A 17305-nucleotide genomic window follows, 5' to 3' on the forward strand; every position below is an offset into this window, starting at 1 on the left:
CTACCTGCTCGGCATGCTGTGCAACAAGGTGGTTTGTATGTTGCTCTTTTGGTTAGTCAGCCTATTACTTTCTAAGCTAAATCTTTTCATCTTGTGTTGGTTGGATTGCCAAAAGCTTTAGAAATAAATGACTCCCAGAGGATCGGTCCTACTGACTCTAGTGATTTCCTTAGATTTCCCTCTTGTGTTGCCATGAGGTTGGATTTCATTTATGAATACTAACAAAGTATCGTATTGGCATATATGTTCCTCTTGCATAAACTGGAGTTGGAGCCGTAGCAATCACGATTTTCTGTAGCAAGTTCTGTTTTATATTATTGCAACAGATCCAATGGGGAGTGATTTTTGTTGTGATAGAGAAATGTTAATGTGCAAAGTCCAAAGTTGACGCCTTGGAGCTACAGGACTGTTGTGATGTTTGATTTCACTGCTTGTCTTGGTCAGTTGCCTATTTTGAACCACAAATTGTAAGTTAAGCGTCACATCACTGCATGGTCAGTGCAGTGATGTGCATTCATATTAAAAAAAAAAATTTTTTCTTTGCTAAATGTTTGCATGATAAAACTTACTTTAATATATTAAGCTTCGATATATTGATTTATGAAACTTATTTAAATGGATTTTCTTCCAGCAAACTCAGCCCTGTGTTATTCTCACTCACATGGTTATTTTTGCATGTTACATATCAAGACCTCAGCTTACAGATGCTTCCTTCCTCTGTTGTTTACCACTAGGTGGCGTAGAAGATAAAACAAGTGTGGATTTAGTCTGCAAAAGCCCCCCCCCCCCCATATAGCAGTCCTATTCTGAATTCCTATTATGTAACCTTATAACTTATTCTTGGTTATAATTTTATGACTACTGAGAAACTTTTACATGTTGCTAAAATTGTTGTTTTATTTCTTTTATTTCATATTTCTTAAGCTGGTTTTCTTGGGAGAAGGTGGCCTCTGATGTTGCAACCAGAGACTAAACTTTAACAAAACACAGAGATTGTAACAAATTCAACTAATGAATTGAATGTAAGTGTCATGTTTGTTTCTGTGTGCCACAGGGTGAAGTATTCAGCCTCGTGTTGGATGAAGAGCGAGGTGTGACTATTGCCGAAGACAGCAACGACATTTACATCCTCTCAGGAGACCAGGATCACGACCAGATCAGCCCTCCCTCGTCACTGCTGTGCACCGGAGACAACAGCAGCGAGCAGAGCTCCTGGCAGACAGAAAGCTTACCTGTGTCTCTGGCTGGCCACGAGTCGTGGGCACAGGTTGGTGCGATGGACCCTGAAGACATCAAGAGCCTGGACAGCAACGAGGGTGTTGCTCTGGTCGAGGAGCGTAGTGAAAACAACTCCTCAAACTCGGACATCGTCCATGTGGAGCGCGAGGAAGCCGAGCTGTTGGAGGAAGGCAGTGAAGGCGGAGTGATAGAAGAAAGCATGATGAGTGTTTTAGGCACTGACAGTGAGCTAGCTGAGCTCAGGGAGGAATTAAGAGTCCAGACCGCACCTGCACCAGTGACAGCTGAGGCAGACCCCACACCTCCAGCTTCCCTGATTTCATTAGAAGAGCCAGTTGTGATAGAAACACCTGCAAGCTTGTCTGCAGAACCTTCATTCATTTCCTCAGAACCAGAGCTGCTTCCCTCTGCCTCTGAACCTGCTGAAGCCCTTCCCACTGAAGCTGAACCTGCAGTACCTTTGTCTGTTCCTGCAGTGGAACCAGAGCCTGAGCCAGAACCAGCTGCTGTCACTGCCCCAGTGACCGATCCAGTGCCTGCTGAAATGGCAGTCCCATCTCCAGCCAAGGAAATCCCGACAACACCAGCAGAGCCTGATTACACATTAGAACTAGCGTCCGAACCAGAGCTGAACCCAGAGTCCATCACTGTGTTTCACCAGCCAAAGGAATCGCAGCCAGAACCAGAGACTGTGGCAGAGCTAGAAGATACGGTCGCTGCACCTCCAGTTCCAGAGGCTGTGGAGGCCCCTGTCAAAGCACCAGCTGAGGAGGCCCCAGTGCAGCCGGAGCCAGAATCAGAGCTCCCAGTGTTGCTTTATGGAGGGGCTGCTCTGGCAGTCCTTGCAGCTGTTATAGCCTTTGTTCTCATACGCTTTCAGAGGAAATAGCGTAAAAAAGTGTTATCCTCAGCAGCGGGGAGTGTAGAATGCTAAGGTAGAATAAAGGTATTTGCATACATACGGTGAGACTCTCCTTAAAAGTAGTTTTTAAAAATCTTCCAGGTATAAAATGTGTGAAAGTGTCCCCCAGAAAACCAGAATGTCTTGTCATCCACAACCTTAGTGCTGGGAGTCCCTCGCTGCTTCTTTCAACCAGGTGCAAACACAGAAATGTGAAAACGGTGCACTCCACTCTACTTCTTATTTTCTCTGTTTTTCTTTTGGGGGTCAGTTGCAATTTTGTTTCCAATTTCTTTTTGCCTCCAATCTTTTGTACTTATTACTGAGTACAAAAGCGTGTGTGAACTTTTATCCCTCTTCGCTTAGATTCAGCTTCTGTCGTGTCTCTTGGTTTGCTATTTGCATTGTTTCTTTCATTGGAGTCAGCGACGCTGGATTGAAAATTGACAGTGCTCTCACAGGAAACATAAACCTCAAGTATAAGTTGTGATGTTGTGCGACATATGGGTTTCTTGCTCTTCCGCCTCCTACGCAACAAAGGGTTATTTATATTTTTCTCCCTGTGAGTAAATCTGATACTTTCATAAACAGACTTCTATAGAAGTGAATGGTATTTTTGATATTTTCGATTGAAACCAAAAATGAATCTAACGTGTCCATATTGCACAATAAATTTGTGATATCAGTACATAAATTTAAATATAGTGTGGTTTTAAAACATTTAAAAAAAATCTTGATGCATATTGTTTCAGAAACCAGATGTTTTTTTTGTTTTTTTTTAAATCTACTATATTTGGTTGCATTAGCCAAACAAGAACCACCGATTACTTTCAGTGAAAAGTGAGCTATAATTACTCCAGAAAAGTAGGGCATGAATGCAGCACATTGAATCAATCTAGTTTATTTATTTGACATTTTTTTTAGGGTTGAATTTGACTGGATCTCTATTCCCACCTATCCCAGTTACTCTCACCCTCATTTCAGTTACTTTGCTTTCGTGCTTTTGCGCCCCAGCATCTTTATTTGGTCCTCTGTACTTTGCCTTGTCCCCTTTTCCCTTATTGCAGCACTGCTCATAATACCAGACTAGTTCCACAAAGGTTCATTTGTAAGTGTCTGCCCCAGTGACAACATAATACTTCCCTCCCCAAGTAGAAAGAAAAGCAGTAGCATGCTGAGAGTTATTGAAAGCAAAATCAGGTTGCCAAAAGACAATCAAAACCACTTGGAACCATTTCAAATATGATTTGTAGGAAAGTCTTCAGAACAAACAATAAACTCAACCTCTTACGTAGCTGTAATTTTGGATTTTGCGTTCACACTACATTAAAGAAATCACTGAACATTCTAGTAAACCAGCAGAGCACAAGAAACCAAAATAATATACTGAACAGGAAGTGGAAACAAATAGTGTGGAATCTCCCTTTGATTCCCTCAGAGGGAAAACAGCTGGGAAATTTATGAGGAACTCATGTAATCTGTTAGCCTGGTCCTTAACACACCCTCACTGCTGCTATCACGCAAAATCATTTGAGTTTAAAGATATTATAGGAATTTGTATGAATGTTCATGTCACCTTCAGTACTGCAAATGTAGTTTAAGTTGATGAGTGTAACATCTACTTTCAAAGGGAAACTTTACAAGTCCAGAGCAGGATGGATGTCAAAAACAATACCCAACATGGCATTTTGTACCTCGAGTTTCCTACAGAACATTGTTTGAAGCAAAAAACAATAAAGAGATTAAACTACTTCAGCTGTGATTTATTGTTTTTGTGTATATACAATGAAATTAAACTGAAGGAAAAAACTTTAATCATGCTACTTATAAGCAACATAAAGTAAACATTTTAAGTAATAAAGACAAATAACACTTAAGCAATAGTAAACAAAAGGAATAATGAAATTCAAGTGTCATGTTTAACGCTTTCATTTTGATCTTCAGAAGTGTTCGGCACTGGCACATCAACAAACTCCTTTCACAGTTGGCTAATCATGAGACGCAAACTGCAGTTTCAGATGTAACTGTCATTTCCTTAGAGACAGCTTTTCTTCGGTCACAGAGCCCATGCAGTGTTGATGTACTGCAGGGCGGTGTGGAAAAGGTTTCTCAACCTCTGTGGGGTCTGCACACACACCCTCTTCACCAGTGTAAGTGCAAGGGCTATGATGACTCTCTCCCGGGGTAGGTCAGGACCTACCCAACGCATCATCACCCTCTCTACCTCAAAGGCAAGGTAATCCTTCCAGTTCTGGAAAGCAGAAACAAATAGATCAGTCCATACACTTGGGCTCAAAATAAAACCAACCTGGTGTGGCATCACTAGGGTAATCTCAATATATCCACATTAGTTTTTCACTGGCATATTTAAAACTAGCTCTCGTTTACACCTAGTTTGTGCACTGAGTAGTCCTCTAGCTGAACCCATACTCACTTGAAGAGGGGAGGTTGATATGTTGTTGCTCAGGTTCCTGGTAGCTTCAGTAACAATTCTGTCTTCAAACTGAGCAGCGATTTCTCCCAATGCTCGTGCAACCTCAAGAACAGCTGCAGCCTGTTCATGATTTCCTGCAGCAAAAAAAATACAATTGCATTAGTCAGAGTAAAGTTTAACATTTATGGCTGAAGTCGTGTTTCTATAGTTTCCATTAAGACAATTTTAACATTCTGGACTACTGCTAATTAACTTCAGCTCTGTAGCATAAACAACAGAGTCAGGGTCATTTCCTGGTTTCACTTTCAGTTGTTTTGTTATTAACTGGAAACAACTCAGTCAATTGTGATTTAGTGGCATAACTTTTAGAAAATATGGCACTATTTGCAAACATCTGGGTCAAACTATATATTTGATCAGGTCTCTTAACTCGACATGTTTATAAAACATTTATTTTATTACACTGTCTCAAAAACTGCCACACACAGCTCATTGTTGATTAAAAATAAATAAATAAACAGCTGATGACTGTGGCACCAAACTTGACTGTAGACAGTACATTTTACATAGTTTTACTTTACTTACCCCGGATCTGTAGATCCACTATGGGGTGAAGATCCTGCATAGAGACTCCGATGTTGCTTGGATGATAACCATCAGTTTCAAGCTCTCCATTATCCAGGTTACGTGCGTCGTGCCCGTTGCTGTTGATGTCCCAAGAAAACTTGTACTGTTCGCCTAGCGAGTGAAGCTCCTTCATGTAGCTTGCGCTTTCATGGCCCTCTTGAAGGAAGGCGAAAATGAGCTCACTCGCCGTAACCCGAGTAGTCGAGAGGTCCATCTACAACCAGCCTGAGCCCTTAGATAAAAATAACGATATTAAATAATATAATAGCAGTGAAGATGCCACAACCGGACACTTTAACATTACATCGAAATTTGTTTCTGACAGTCGCTGAGAGAGAGGAAAAAGTCAGTTCCCAACCGATATTTAAGCGATGTCAGTCAAAACAGAGGAAGTTTAGGAATTTTGTATTTTAATAACTGGATTTCAAGTGGATAAAGAAAAAAAATAGTTTAAGCTAATGCTAACGTTAGCTTACCTTGGGCTCGGCTCGTCAAAGTTGTTTAACGTCGAACAAACTAAAAGTATAACAGGCAGCTAAAGTATACCTAACACCAAAATGACATCAAATATCGATTCGTTTCGCTTACACGCTTTTACGTCACCTATGTTAACTTATTTGCGTGAAGTGAAAACTTATGTATGCGGCAGACTGCCAACTAGCTTCAGTCTTTAAAACAGTTTCCGCTACTGCGTCATGACGCCTTTAAATACCGTCTGAATTTTGCCTGCTTATGTATCTTTTGACTGGCATACACGGTGTTGACTCCAAACTACCCGGAAGGCGTCAAAAACGCATATACGTTTAATCATGGTCATTTTTGACTGAATATGTTACATTAAAATAGTCCCACAGCTATATTTCTTCTGGACATGTTTTCACAAGCTTAAGAAAGCGAATATTGTAAGTCCCATTTGACTTATCCACCTACTTTGACTATTTAAATAACATATTTGCCATTTAATGCCTCTAGAAATTGTGACAGGAAAATATTTATATATTATACTATTATTAGAATTTATGCAGTTATGCAAGTATTGTGTTAAGAATCAGTGGCAGTGCTAATGTGGCCTCGTAAAAAAGAAAAAAAAAAGGAAAAGTGTGTGTGTGTGGGGGGAGGTAAATAAATCTAATTGGATCTGTCTTGGGGAAGCCTATACTCCAGTTGGTATTCAAGATTATGACAAACAGAGCCTTTCAAATAACTTTCACAGTATGGTGGCTCATGCTTTTCAAGCCCAAAATACAGTTGGCTGTAGTTATAGATAAGAGCAACACTACACTGGAAAGTCCCTGTTCATCTTCTGGATTCCAAAGGTCACCACAGAGACACAGGAAAACAAAATAAAACAGTCTACTCAAAATACAAAATAAAATGCTGATAAGATGCTTAAAATGTTTATTTACAGGTTTTAAAAGAAAAAAAAAAAAAAACAACCAAGTGCCTGACTTGTTAAGCATACTGGTCTTCACTTGTTATGAGATGTTAAAATTATCACCTGGAACATGTTTGAGTCAAGAATATAATTAAAACAGTTCTGCCCGATGCTTTAAGTCTGAGTCACAACGTAAAATAAGATTATGTAGCGATCGTCTCTGTTACGGTTGCTGCTGGAGTCACGCTACATTGCCTTCTGCTGCATTCTTTACCACAACTTCTTGGCAGAGTGTCACAGTAAACACCACAGCAAAAAACAGAAAATTAGGCTTCACATCATCTCAGACTTCATAACCTGGGCAATCAAAGCTCATGGATCTTGCAGTCTTTCTACCAACAAGCCTCCTCCCTGGTTTGGGGAGGGAGCCCATCTTGACAGGTGGTCTGTGCCCCTGTAGGTGGTTCTGCTTGGGTGACAAAGCTGCCTGACGGGCCTCCTGGAGTTCTCTGAAAGGGGAAATGAAAGTGTTTTCGACTATAATTAGTCATTAAGATACCAAAACCAGCCTGTTAAATATGAACATAGGAATGAGAGGTTACTACAGGCTGTCACAGGCGACTACTACAGCATTGCTGAGATGAAACAGCACCACCTGCTGGTACGATTCGTGCATTTTTTTGCATTGTCACCGCTTCAGAAGCAACACTTGGGCCTATAACTTCTCTTGGGGTTTCACTTCCTTAACAATGCATTTATTTATTATAAGTGATTTATAAGTACTCTGAAAGTCTCCCATCATCTCCATTAATTACTGCAATACTTCAAGTGCGACTTGGGTCTGAAACCTTCGAACTGGGGACTGCAGCTTAAATTATTTTCAGTTTTCTTCTTACTTCTCAAGCATGGCGGTCCTGAACCTCTCTACAGTCAACTCTCTTCGCAGCTGAGCAGCCAGCCTCTCAGTCCTCTTCTCCCTCAAGACTGTGTGCTTGCAAAGCTCCCTAGCAGATGGCCGCCTTGTTGGGTCTGGTTCCAGCAACAACTGACAGAGAAAAAGTGCTAAAGATAAGCTATTCCAGCTATAACAAGTAAAAATGATATTTAGACAGGTGGCAACTAAGAATTAGTGTTTAAATAGCATTAAATGAAATATTTTTAAAACAACAAGGTTACAGAATTACCTGAAGTAAACATCTAAAGGGAGGCGAGAGCTCCTGTGGCAGCTTGGGGAGACGCCCCTCTCTAAGACTGTGCCACTGATCTCCATTTAGCGGTAGAGGAGAAGCCCCGGCAGCCAGCAGCACCGTGAGGCCCAGGGCAAATATGTCCGCCTTGGGGAGGTGACTGTAATCCTGGGGAGCAGTGAGACAACTGAAATGTGAAATTACCACAAAACAGGAAAGTGCAACTAGCCAGTTTTCCTCTAATGCGAATGAGCATTCAGAACAGTTACCTCATGCAGGACTTCACTGGCCAGAAAGCGGCTGTCCCCCTCCTCAACTTGAGGACTGGTGGCTGATGTCACGTGACCCAGATCACCTGCAGAAAACTCAAAGTCAGCCGACGGTAACAAAAATAAATCGGTCAAAAAGGTAGCACTTTATTCAACATCAATACCGATTTTGTAAATGATTCTGGTTGAAGGGTTTCCATCTTCTTCCTCTTCACTCTCACCCGTCACAATTGCGCTGGGGCGGTGGCAAATGAATATATTACCTAAAAAGAAAAAACTGTTAGGAACGAGGCAGTGAATGAACGTCCAAAGGGAGAAGTGGTCAAACAGACGCACTTGGTTTGATGTCCAAGTGAACGAGGCCTGAGCCGTGGATGTATTTTAGACCCACAGACACTTGCAGAAGCAGATCTTTCAACTCTGCCTCTGTGAACAGCTCTCCCTTTGCCTCCCTCTTTACAATAGCGGCATTAAGACTTCCACCTGAGGGACACACACGGGAAGACAAAAATCAACGCCGTCCTTCATTTTATATTCTACTTTAGATGCCGATTTGAAACCTACCGTCACAGTATTCATTCTGAATAATCATGTGATCATCCTCAGCCCATGCTGAGTAATATCGGACAACATGTGGGTGGTGCCCAAGCACAGCATGTGCATACACTTCCTTTAGGGCCAGCTGCCTAATAAAAGAACAAAAAAAAAAATCTTATCAGTGAAGGTGTTTAAACGATAGGGAGGGCTGATGTGTGTTAGCCAAACAGAAACGGTGCTGACTCACTCATTGGCAGAGCCTGCCAGGGGTCGTCTGGAGCGCTTGATGGCGTACAAGCAACCATCCAGCCTCTTCACACACTTATAAACTGCACCAAACTCACCCACACCAATGCACTCTAGCTCCAGGAATTCGCTCTCATAGCGTGACAGCATAAAGGCTTGGACAGCTCGTCTCTGCCAGATTAAACAGACATGGTAAGAAGGAAAGATTTCTAAAGAAAGAGCACACGTCACTCCGCATGAGAGGAGAACTGGGGTTTCTTCTGTGATGATTCACCAAATATGGTAATAAGTCCACAAGGAAATCACTTTGTGAGGATTCTGACAGCAGTTTTCTTTCTGCTAGAGATTCCTTGTAGAAATTCCGGAAGTAGGGCTGGCAGGATGTCATTTTTGGACAAAACACAAAGTGAGGAGGCAGCTGAAGATGACAAAGCCCGATGATGAAATCATATCAGAAGCATCTGAACGGGGAGGGCTACATTCAACACAAGTACTGGTAAAAATAGCTTTGTACCTTTGGTGGGAGAAAGGCGTCATCATCCTCTTCAGATGATGTTAGGCTGTGTTTAAACCTGGAATACAGAAAGGGCATTTAGCCCTTTATATACAGAACTACAAAAGTCCGGCCTGTGTATCAGGACACGTCTCTAAGTTTAGACCAAAACTAGTTCAATTTGAATCCTGAAAGCATTTTTGTCATCAGTTGGAGATTCTTATTGTGACAGCCGGCATGTAATAAGGTGGAATCGCATACCTGCGGCCAAAGTCATCATCATCGTCACTTCTACAACTGTTCCTCCACGGTTGCTCGCTGTTCCTGCGCACCGGGTCTGGGGTGAAAGGATTCACGTTGACGAGAGGTGCTGTGATTAGGTTTGCGGCAGCTGATGCAAAACGCAGAGTTCGCTGTTGACGACTTATCTTAAGACTGGAGTAAGGCTGGGAGGCCTTTGATAGCAAACTCTATAGAAAGAGAGAAAGACAAAGAAAAAACAAACATCATTCAAGCACACAGACGGGGAACAGAAGCATCTTTACTCTATATTCTTCCCCACCTTGGGTGTGCTGGGAGAGTCACACAGTCTCAGCTTCCTCCAGGAGGCGTAAGGTATGGGGCTGGTACAGTGCTGAGGGGAACATAAAGAGTTGCTTCTACTGAAGTGACGTTGCGCTCCGGGGGTCCTGCAGGCAGAGGTGGGACTGTAGACTCTGGAGGTGCTGTCATCAGAGTTGTCACCGCTGCTGCTGCTCTCTTCTCCACAGCTAGAAAAATCTAGCTGCTGGCTGATTCCATCAAATAAAGTAGCCATGCTTGGGGCCTGAGTTTGGGGAATGGCTTCTTTTATAATGCCATATCCTTTTACACCTGAGAGCACAACAGTGCTGTGCTAAAATCTGGACCGATGTTATGCACAAAATGTGAAGCCTGCTTGTTCATAGAGGTAACAAGTTTACAGTTACACCCCCACACCTCTAAAGCCAGAGGCCTAGTGTAGGATAAAGGGTTACTATAAGCAGCCCACTAAAAGTCAAATTAATTAGTTCCCCGCCCAGTTGTTTTATTATTGCCAGCAAAAACATTAAGCTCGAAAGATGTTTCTCATATTGCTTATACCCCTAATAACGTGTATTTATCACGTATACTTACAAACAAATGACCATCCACGCCAAAACGCTTGAATTTCGCGCCACATATGCATGACTTCCTGTTTAAATAAATGACGCCACCGGTTTCAGTCATCGAACCCTCTGATTGGTTGAGTTGTGGTAATTGAAGAAACACCTTGACGTAAAGCATTAGTAAAGAAATGTGATATTTCGTTAATGTTAGGGTAGTGTGGGGATATTACGAAAAGCTAACATTTGACATTGAAAGTAAGAATAAAAATTCATTAAAAGATTTTTTTAAATGAGCCTATTAAGTCGCTTTACAGTCATTATTAAGGACAGTTGCAAATATTCATTGTTGTAAGTAACTTAAAAGTTTGTGTATTTGACAGGGGAAATGTAAAAAAAAAAATAGGTCACTGTATTAAATAGTAATATAGACACGTGGGCGGAAGTGGGCTACGTCATCAAAACAGTGAGGCAGGAGGAGGAAAAGAAGCCCCGTCCGTGGATGTGACACGCTTACAAATACATAGAAAACAACTCCGCGAGCAGCAGGAAAGCATGATCCGTCTCTCACGCCGTGCTTAACCCGCTCGACACGTCGGAGCTTTGTGTATTTTCTCCCCTTCTTTCTCGTGTCCTCGGAGGCAGCAGCAGCACCATGGTGGAACAGTCGGACCGAGCCCCGCTCCTGGACTGGGAGGAGATCCCACCGCCCGATCCGAACCAGGCGGCTCAACCTACGCCTCAGCCGCCGCGAGAAGAAGACTCCGCGGCGGAGAAAAGTGCGCCGACAGACACTGCGGCTGGTACTGGGTGGAGCAGCAGCACCACCATCGACGCCACCACCATCATCATCCCCCCCGGTCCGACACGCAATGTGACAGCTGCTGTTGTTGTCAAAGGGGACGGAAGCCCGGGCCGAACCGAGCTGTCCGGGCACGGCTGGGATCGCCCGCAGCCTCTCGGTACAGACCGTAACGCCCCTTTCCCCGGCCTCTCAGTGAAGGATCAGTGGGAGGAAAAAGACCAGATAGTGGCCGTGTTTGTGGTTACCTTTGATACAAGATCAGGTGAGCAAGCAGACTTTGGTCTCTTTATCCTTCGCATTTAAAATTCTCAGACATGGACTGCGTAACCGCAGAAATGATGATCATGTGATGTTTTGACATCTTTATCTGTGCAACCGTGAACGGTTTTCATAAAAGCCACAACGAAGAAATAACCTCAACTATTGTGAGGCAACCTTTCAACACGAGACAAAAGTCAAACATCCTTTAAAGCTCATGCAAAAATAAGTTACTGAAGTCCCAAATCGTCTAAAGGGGAAATCCTTCCACTTAGATCTTGTTTAGAATTGATCAGAACTCTCTAATTCCTAAGTTTCTTCACGTTTTACATAGTTGTGTTGGCTGAGTCACTGCTTTCTTACTCTCCCTGACCTCTGGCTAACACATGACTAACATGCAGGATTGGAGGAAGTTGCCAGGATGAAAGTAGACAGTGTAGGGAGTGACTTCATGGGTTATTGTGTGTGTGTATTTGTGAATGGCAGGGAATATGATAGAGTGGTGCCTGCCTCATGACATCAACTTGGATGGTGTTGAATTCAAGTCAATGGCCAGCGGTTCTCATCGGATCACCAGCGACTTCATGTACGTACTTCCACATGTCAGATTTTCAGCTCAATGAGGCTCAGAAATCTGTCAGTCTGACGGTCTCCTGCTCTCCGTTATGCCCACTGGACAGATATTTCCGTAAGGGTGGCTACTTCGGTCTGGCATGTTTTGCGAACATGCCCGTGGAGAGTGAGCTGGAACGAGGAGCGAGAATGAAGTCTGTGGGAATTCTGTCTCCGTCCTACACTCTGCTCTACCGTTACATGCACTTCCTGGAGAACCAAGTCAGGTCAGACATGTAGAGTTGCTGTTTTCTTCCTTCCTCTTCATACCCTGCCCACAGGTTCCTTTTTATATGCCTGCCTTTAATATAGGCTCATTTATTAAACATGAACTCAGGATCCCAGTTGCAGCTTTTGTCACAAGAACCCACTGACATGCAGTTTTTCTATGAAGTCTTAGCACAGGAGTGAAGAAAATACTGTTAACAGCATCTCTCCTCCTCTCTTCTGAAACACTGCTCTCCTTGTGATAAAATCCTGAGTCTCACTGACTGTAGAAATACAGTATGTGACACAACCACAGGTTTGGGTTACAGTTAAAGCAGATCTGCTGTAACTTGAAGGGAGTGTGGAACTCTTGGCTACATTTTATGTGTGACACTTTGCAGTAGCAAGCCTAAAATGTGTGATCTGTATGGCTTAAGTGGTTAAATCAAATAGAAAAGTTAAATTTATTTCATACAGCTGGCCTCAGATGATCTCACTGTGCAATTTATGGATAACTTCTGCTTTGCACAATCTGTGATCTTGCGTTAGGAGGACCAAACACTGGCTAATACTGAATACACAATTTAAAGTCCACGTAGTAACATGAGCTGTGAGCACCGGTGGGAATGTGCAGAAAGAAGTGAGTTCAAGCTTAATCTGCTCACATTCCTTCTTTTTTCCCCCTTGTCATCCCTTTGAAGACACCAGTTGCAGTGTCCTGGCCAGTATTCTCCACTAGAGGCCTTCTATGAGGATAAGAAGGCCATTCTTCCCCCTACAGGAAACGGACTAGTCACCGCCTGCCCGACCTGGAGTGTTACTAATATAAGCCGCTGCATGCACCCTGAAATGAAGGTCTGAAAGCACACACTTTGGTTACTGATGCTCCCTTGTCTTGAATGCTCTGAAACATCGAACGTAACCCCAAAAATGACCACATTTGCCACTACTTGCACCCTGTAGATCACCCACCCGGCTGGCTGCATGTCCCAGTTCATCCAGTTTTTTGGGGAGCAAATAATGGTGCTGTGGAAGTTCGCGCTGCTTCGGAAGCGCATACTCATCTTCTCGCCTCCACCTGTAGGAGTTGTCTGCTACAGGGGTGAGTTGCTTAATCATAGCTTGTGCACATTTCTCTATAGCTCTAGTAATATGTGATTTACTGCGTATGCACATTCTGTTTTCACAATAATGTGATGCAAAGGGATCAAGATGTAACGAATAGTCAAACAGAGAAGCATGTGTGGTGTTTTTTCCTCTTTTTGGAGGGTTTTCATTCAGTATTTTCATATTCCCTCAGTGTATTGCTGTTGCTGCCTGGCCAACGTTTCATTACCTGGCATTGGAGTTTCTGTGCCTGAATTACGGCCTTTCTTCTACATCAACATAGCCGACATCTCTGCCCTGGAAACAGAGCTGTCATACGTGGCCTGTGAGTGAAGTTTAACTGTAAATGTTTGATTTACAACATAAAGTGATGAGTTCTTTTATATAGACATGTTTTCCCACGTGATATGTTTGAAGGCACCACGGAGAAGATCTTTGAGGAGAAAAAGGAGCTGTATGACGTCTATATCGATAACCAGAATGTGAAAACTCACAGGAGCCATTTGCAGCAGCTGCTCAGGCTGACCGCAGCAGACAAGGAGAAATACAGGAAGCTGACTGAGCAGAGGTGCGTTAAAATTGTGTCGCTCCTCTTTCTTTTTGTTTAAATTTGCAAAATGCATTTGTTTTGTGGTCATAGAAATACGCTGCAAAATGAGCGTTTGTTATTTTTAGATTTTACAGTGACTGACTTTTTCTTTTCAAAGGCAACTGCTGCTGTACTCTCAGGAGGTGGGTGAAGACTGCACATCAAATGAAGAGGATCTTTTCATCCTGTGAGTCCTTGACAGCTGGTTGCATGGTTGATAATGGACTTGAGTCATACTCAGACAAGTGCAGTGTGGCCCACGTATTAATGCAGTTGCCTTTAATCTCATCTTAGGTTCTTTATGGAGCTTAATAACCGCATCTTCCAGACCCTGTCAGAGGTAGCAGGAAGCGCCGACCCCACTCTCACCGGTGAGCACGTGAGGGCCATGGGGCTGGATCCCCAGGGAGATCGAGCCTTCCTTGCCGACCTGCTGGAGGTTTATGGTTTCGATGTAACGCTGGTCATAGACAACCTCTGCTGCCCCTGAACCCCATTCAACCCGGGAAACTCGGAAGCCTGGATTATATGTGCCTACTAGGGTCACAAATACAAGACTCTGAAGACACTGCCTCCATCCTGGGACTTCATCTGCTCTCTTCTCTTCTGTGTGTGTGTCTCATCTTAACCTGAGGAGACTGTTTCCAACCACTGTGGAAGAAAAGGACACCTAACATTGTGCACTTCCTCACAGTGGGTGATAAACACCAATACTGCTGAGCAGACTTGTGGCCATTAACATCTTCTGCGAGTCACTCCTTGCTGTTTTTGTCTGAACCAGTTTTCTTGTGTGCATACTTGTTTGACTTTGATTAAGTGACCAGGACTGAAGCACTGGATGAAAATGTAAACTGTCTGATGATTGCACCTGCTACTGTAGTGAAGTCACCGGCACTTTGACGTCCACTTGTGGTTTGTCTAAAAAATGGATTTAAGGTTCCTCGAAATGAATTTGTGCACTTCAGATATCTTTCCTGGGGAATCACACAGACCTCAGAATAACAGCTGTAATTCTGTTCTTATGTTTTGTTTTTTTGTCTGACTATTCCTGAAATGGTTGAGGGGGGAAAAAAAGCTTTTGGACCACGTTAATTGCCTTTGAAAAAGGAAGCAATATGAATCTGAGTGATAAGGGAAAAGCTGTTCTAAGGACCTTGCTCACCTCCATGCACCTTAAACAATATTTAGATATCACAGAGTGCAGGAGATCGACGCATTCTGGAAACCTTTTGCATTGTTGTACGTCGAAGCTTCTCATTTGTCATAATCGGTGGAAGACTTTTCAATGAATGTGTAACTCTTATTGTGAATGCTGCACCACGTCCGCCACGGGACTGTTTCCCGATACACACAGTCACGCTTAAATTGAACTTTTTATATGCTGTTTTTATGATTTACAGTCTGAGCCATCTAGTTGTTCCAGAGCGGGAGCACCTGTAAATGAGCCGTCACATTTTCTTTTTCAAACTACTGCAGAGCCTTGTTCATATGTCTCTTAGAATTCTGCTAACTAAAGCGTAATCGATGAAGCTGTTTGTTGATCAGCTCCTGTTCAGATGTGTTCATGACAAAGATCTCTTTGTGTGCGTTTAAAAAAAACCCTGTAACGTCCTGAGCCGAGCAGAAGCTTTAACTCCTCTGTGGGCAAATTCACGGAAAGGACTCGGTCTGTTCCGTCTGTTTTTCTCAGTCCTTTCATCAGTGAACCCAGCTTTAGAAATGGGCCAACTGTGTCTTTTGAATACTGCTGGCAGAGTGCTTTTATTTCAGCCACCCCTTTGCCAACCACGGTGATAATTTGTTCCATGTTGGAACACATAAGTCTGACGTTTGCCTTGTATAAAATTGAAGAAGTGGTTTTAACTTTCTCTCTGGCGTACTCCACCCCAAGCATATTTTTTCTGGCTTTGTTAAGAAAATAAAATGCACTAAGTGTTGTATATTTAAGAAAAGGGTAGTAAAGGAGACCTATTCTGCATTTCCTTAGTGGCTCATATACGCTCATACTAAACATGGCCAAAGTTTCAAATAACGAGGTCTGGGAAGCAGATTCTCTGAACAGTCATTTTTCACAGTGTTATATATTTAAGATGTTGCTTCTGTGTAGATGAGAAGCCCCACCTCCTGTTCGTGAGGGGCAGCCAATCAGAAAGGAAGAGAAACTAAAACGTCAAAGATCTGCACCACAGCCAAGTATTTAAGACAAATAAGGATTATTTTGAACTCTGAGTGATGCAAAGCAACTCTAGTAGTATCCATTCAAAAACATGACCTGGAAATGAGCATCGTAGGTCCCCTTTAAGCCCTGTTTTTTGAATGGGGCCTTATCATAATGTGACGTTTTTCAACTTACAAGAGCAAGGTGACTGATTTCTCTGAAAACATTACGTACACTGTCATGAGAACTTCAGAATGACCTTAGCTTTTCCACGATTGACTACCTAGTCTGTTCACTTATCAGCTGATATATCATCTTTCCTCTGACAGCGTTTGTTTTCCAGATGTATGTTTAATGTTTAAAAGAAAAAAAGGGAATGTGCACAACACAAACCACTGTATAAAATGCCTTCTTTGTGGAACTGTTCACAGATGTGTACCAGCATTAGCTAAATGATTCGTTTGTACAGCCTTCTCACATTACTGAATGTCACAGACGGCAAAAGTATTGCACACATGCAGCAACGTATCCAAATAGTGTGACTGTTTTTTTTCTTGATTGTAAGCGTAATCACACAATAACAAGTCTTCACCTCTACTAATGCGAAACACAGTAAGAGATGTCAGTAATGTACACGAGAACTCAATAGCATGAGCAACTGTCAGTTTCACTGTACTGCCATTGTAAAACAATAAAACACTGATACGGTTCAAGCGTTATCTAATCTTCTTCTAACACCGCATCATTTTCCTATTTCAATTTAATAGTCCTCCTCTGTAAAAAACAAACAAACTGTATTTAAAGTCAGTCGTTCTTTAGCAAAAACGTAGAAATTCCGTTTATATTCCGCCTGAAACCTTCCGATTTTTCAACCAAACCAAAATGAACCCACAGCATTCTCAACGGGCCCCACAAAGCAGCCACAAGCTTAATCCTGCAGATTTGCTGTCTTAACGCCATCTGTCCCATCAGACTCGGCATCTCCGTGCAGCGTGCCAAAACTCCAGGTCCAAGCTACTGCAAAACACTCAGGTCGGCACAACGTCCCCACATTGATCTTTACTCAGTCACTTGCTCCTTTCTCTTTAAATGAGCTCGACAATTTTTCCAAGAAGACCAGCAGAAGTGCAGCTTTGA

General features: G+C 42.7%; 4 protein-coding genes across 10 annotated transcripts in view; 2 read left to right on the plus strand and 2 right to left on the minus strand.

Moving 5' to 3' along the window:
- Nucleotides 1-3890, plus strand: part of bcl2l13 (BCL2 like 13) — a 19754-nt gene extending 15864 nt beyond the window's left edge. For all 4 annotated transcript variants that reach the window (XM_085281544.1, XM_085281543.1, XM_085281542.1 and 1 more), the window contains exon 7: nt 1055-3890. In XM_085281544.1, coding sequence (XP_085137670.1) covers nt 1055-2128 — 1074 coding nt within the window. In that variant the 3' untranslated portion in view covers nt 2129-3890. The remainder of the gene's footprint in view (nt 1-1054) is intronic.
- Nucleotides 3889-5899, minus strand: bida (BH3 interacting domain death agonist). The gene is made up of 4 exons (XM_085281551.1): nt 5678-5899; nt 5160-5433; nt 4575-4708; nt 3889-4391 (listed from the first exon to the last, which is right to left on the minus strand). The coding sequence occupies exons 2-4, from the start codon at nt 5413-5415 to the stop codon at nt 4197-4199; spliced, it is 585 nt and encodes a 194-aa protein (XP_085137677.1). The 5' UTR covers nt 5416-5433; nt 5678-5899; the 3' UTR covers nt 3889-4196.
- A 385-nt stretch (nt 5900-6284) lies between these two features.
- Nucleotides 6285-11104, minus strand: wee2 (WEE2 oocyte meiosis inhibiting kinase). 4 transcript variants are annotated; one of them, XM_085281541.1, is made up of 12 exons: nt 11025-11104; nt 9871-10198; nt 9570-9778; nt 9330-9387; nt 8817-8986; nt 8597-8718; nt 8369-8515; nt 8197-8295; nt 8033-8118; nt 7761-7931; nt 7473-7621; nt 6285-7085 (listed from the first exon to the last, which is right to left on the minus strand). In XM_085281541.1, the coding sequence occupies exons 1-12, from the start codon at nt 11087-11089 to the stop codon at nt 6920-6922; spliced, it is 1770 nt and encodes a 589-aa protein (XP_085137667.1). In that variant the 5' UTR covers nt 11090-11104; the 3' UTR covers nt 6285-6919. The 4 variants fall into 4 exon arrangements, with proteins under 4 accessions (XP_085137667.1, XP_085137665.1, XP_085137664.1 ...); XM_085281539.1 differs by lacking the exon at nt 11025-11104 and adding an exon at nt 10464-10824 and having other exon boundaries at nt 6285-7113; nt 9871-10134; XM_085281538.1 differs by lacking the exon at nt 11025-11104 and adding an exon at nt 10464-10820 and having other exon boundaries at nt 9871-10134.
- dennd11 (DENN domain containing 11) lies at nt 10907-16881 on the plus strand. The gene is made up of 9 exons (XM_085281546.1): nt 10907-11499; nt 11982-12081; nt 12176-12334; nt 13016-13169; nt 13278-13416; nt 13615-13746; nt 13839-13989; nt 14129-14197; nt 14305-16881. The coding sequence occupies exons 1-9, from the start codon at nt 11088-11090 to the stop codon at nt 14498-14500; spliced, it is 1512 nt and encodes a 503-aa protein (XP_085137672.1). The 5' UTR covers nt 10907-11087; the 3' UTR covers nt 14501-16881.
- The last annotated feature ends 424 nt before the right edge of the window (nt 16882-17305 follow it).

Source organism: Mchenga conophoros, linkage group LG7 (genome assembly GCF_057382185.1).
Source record: "Mchenga conophoros isolate Kocher_MC1m ecotype Shallow Benthic linkage group LG7, M_conophoros_male_GT1.1, whole genome shotgun sequence".
Lineage (NCBI taxonomy): Eukaryota > Metazoa > Chordata > Actinopteri > Cichliformes > Cichlidae > Mchenga > Mchenga conophoros.

What these genes read in the sequence shown, in the direction of transcription:
- dennd11 (XM_085281546.1), top strand. Translation starts at nt 11,088, where the DNA reads ATGGTGGAACAGTCGGACCGAGCCCCGCTCCTGGACTGGGAGGAGATC. An exon ending in CGGATCACCAGCGACTTCAT is followed by an intron (nt 12,082 to 12,175) that starts GTACGTACTTCC and finishes CCCACTGGACAG; the next exon opens with ATATTTCCGTAAGGGTGGCT. An exon ending in TTCCTGGAGAACCAAGTCAG is followed by an intron (nt 12,335 to 13,015) that starts GTCAGACATGTA and finishes ATCCCTTTGAAG; the next exon opens with ACACCAGTTGCAGTGTCCTG.
- bida (XM_085281551.1), bottom strand. Translation starts at nt 5,415, where the DNA reads ATGGACCTCTCGACTACTCGGGTTACGGCGAGTGAGCTCATTTTCGCC. An exon ending in AGTGGATCTACAGATCCGGG is followed by an intron (nt 4,709 to 5,159) that starts GTAAGTAAAGTA and finishes TTTTTGCTGCAG; the next exon opens with GAAATCATGAACAGGCTGCA. An exon ending in TATCAACCTCCCCTCTTCAA is followed by an intron (nt 4,392 to 4,574) that starts GTGAGTATGGGT and finishes TCTGCTTTCCAG; the next exon opens with AACTGGAAGGATTACCTTGC.
- wee2 (XM_085281538.1), bottom strand. Translation starts at nt 10,613, where the DNA reads ATGCTTTACGTCAAGGTGTTTCTTCAATTACCACAACTCAACCAATCA. An exon ending in TCAGAATGAATACTGTGACG is followed by an intron (nt 8,516 to 8,596) that starts GTAGGTTTCAAA and finishes TGTGTCCCTCAG; the next exon opens with GTGGAAGTCTTAATGCCGCT. An exon ending in AGGACCGCCATGCTTGAGAA is followed by an intron (nt 7,086 to 7,472) that starts GTAAGAAGAAAA and finishes TTCCCCTTTCAG; the next exon opens with AGAACTCCAGGAGGCCCGTC.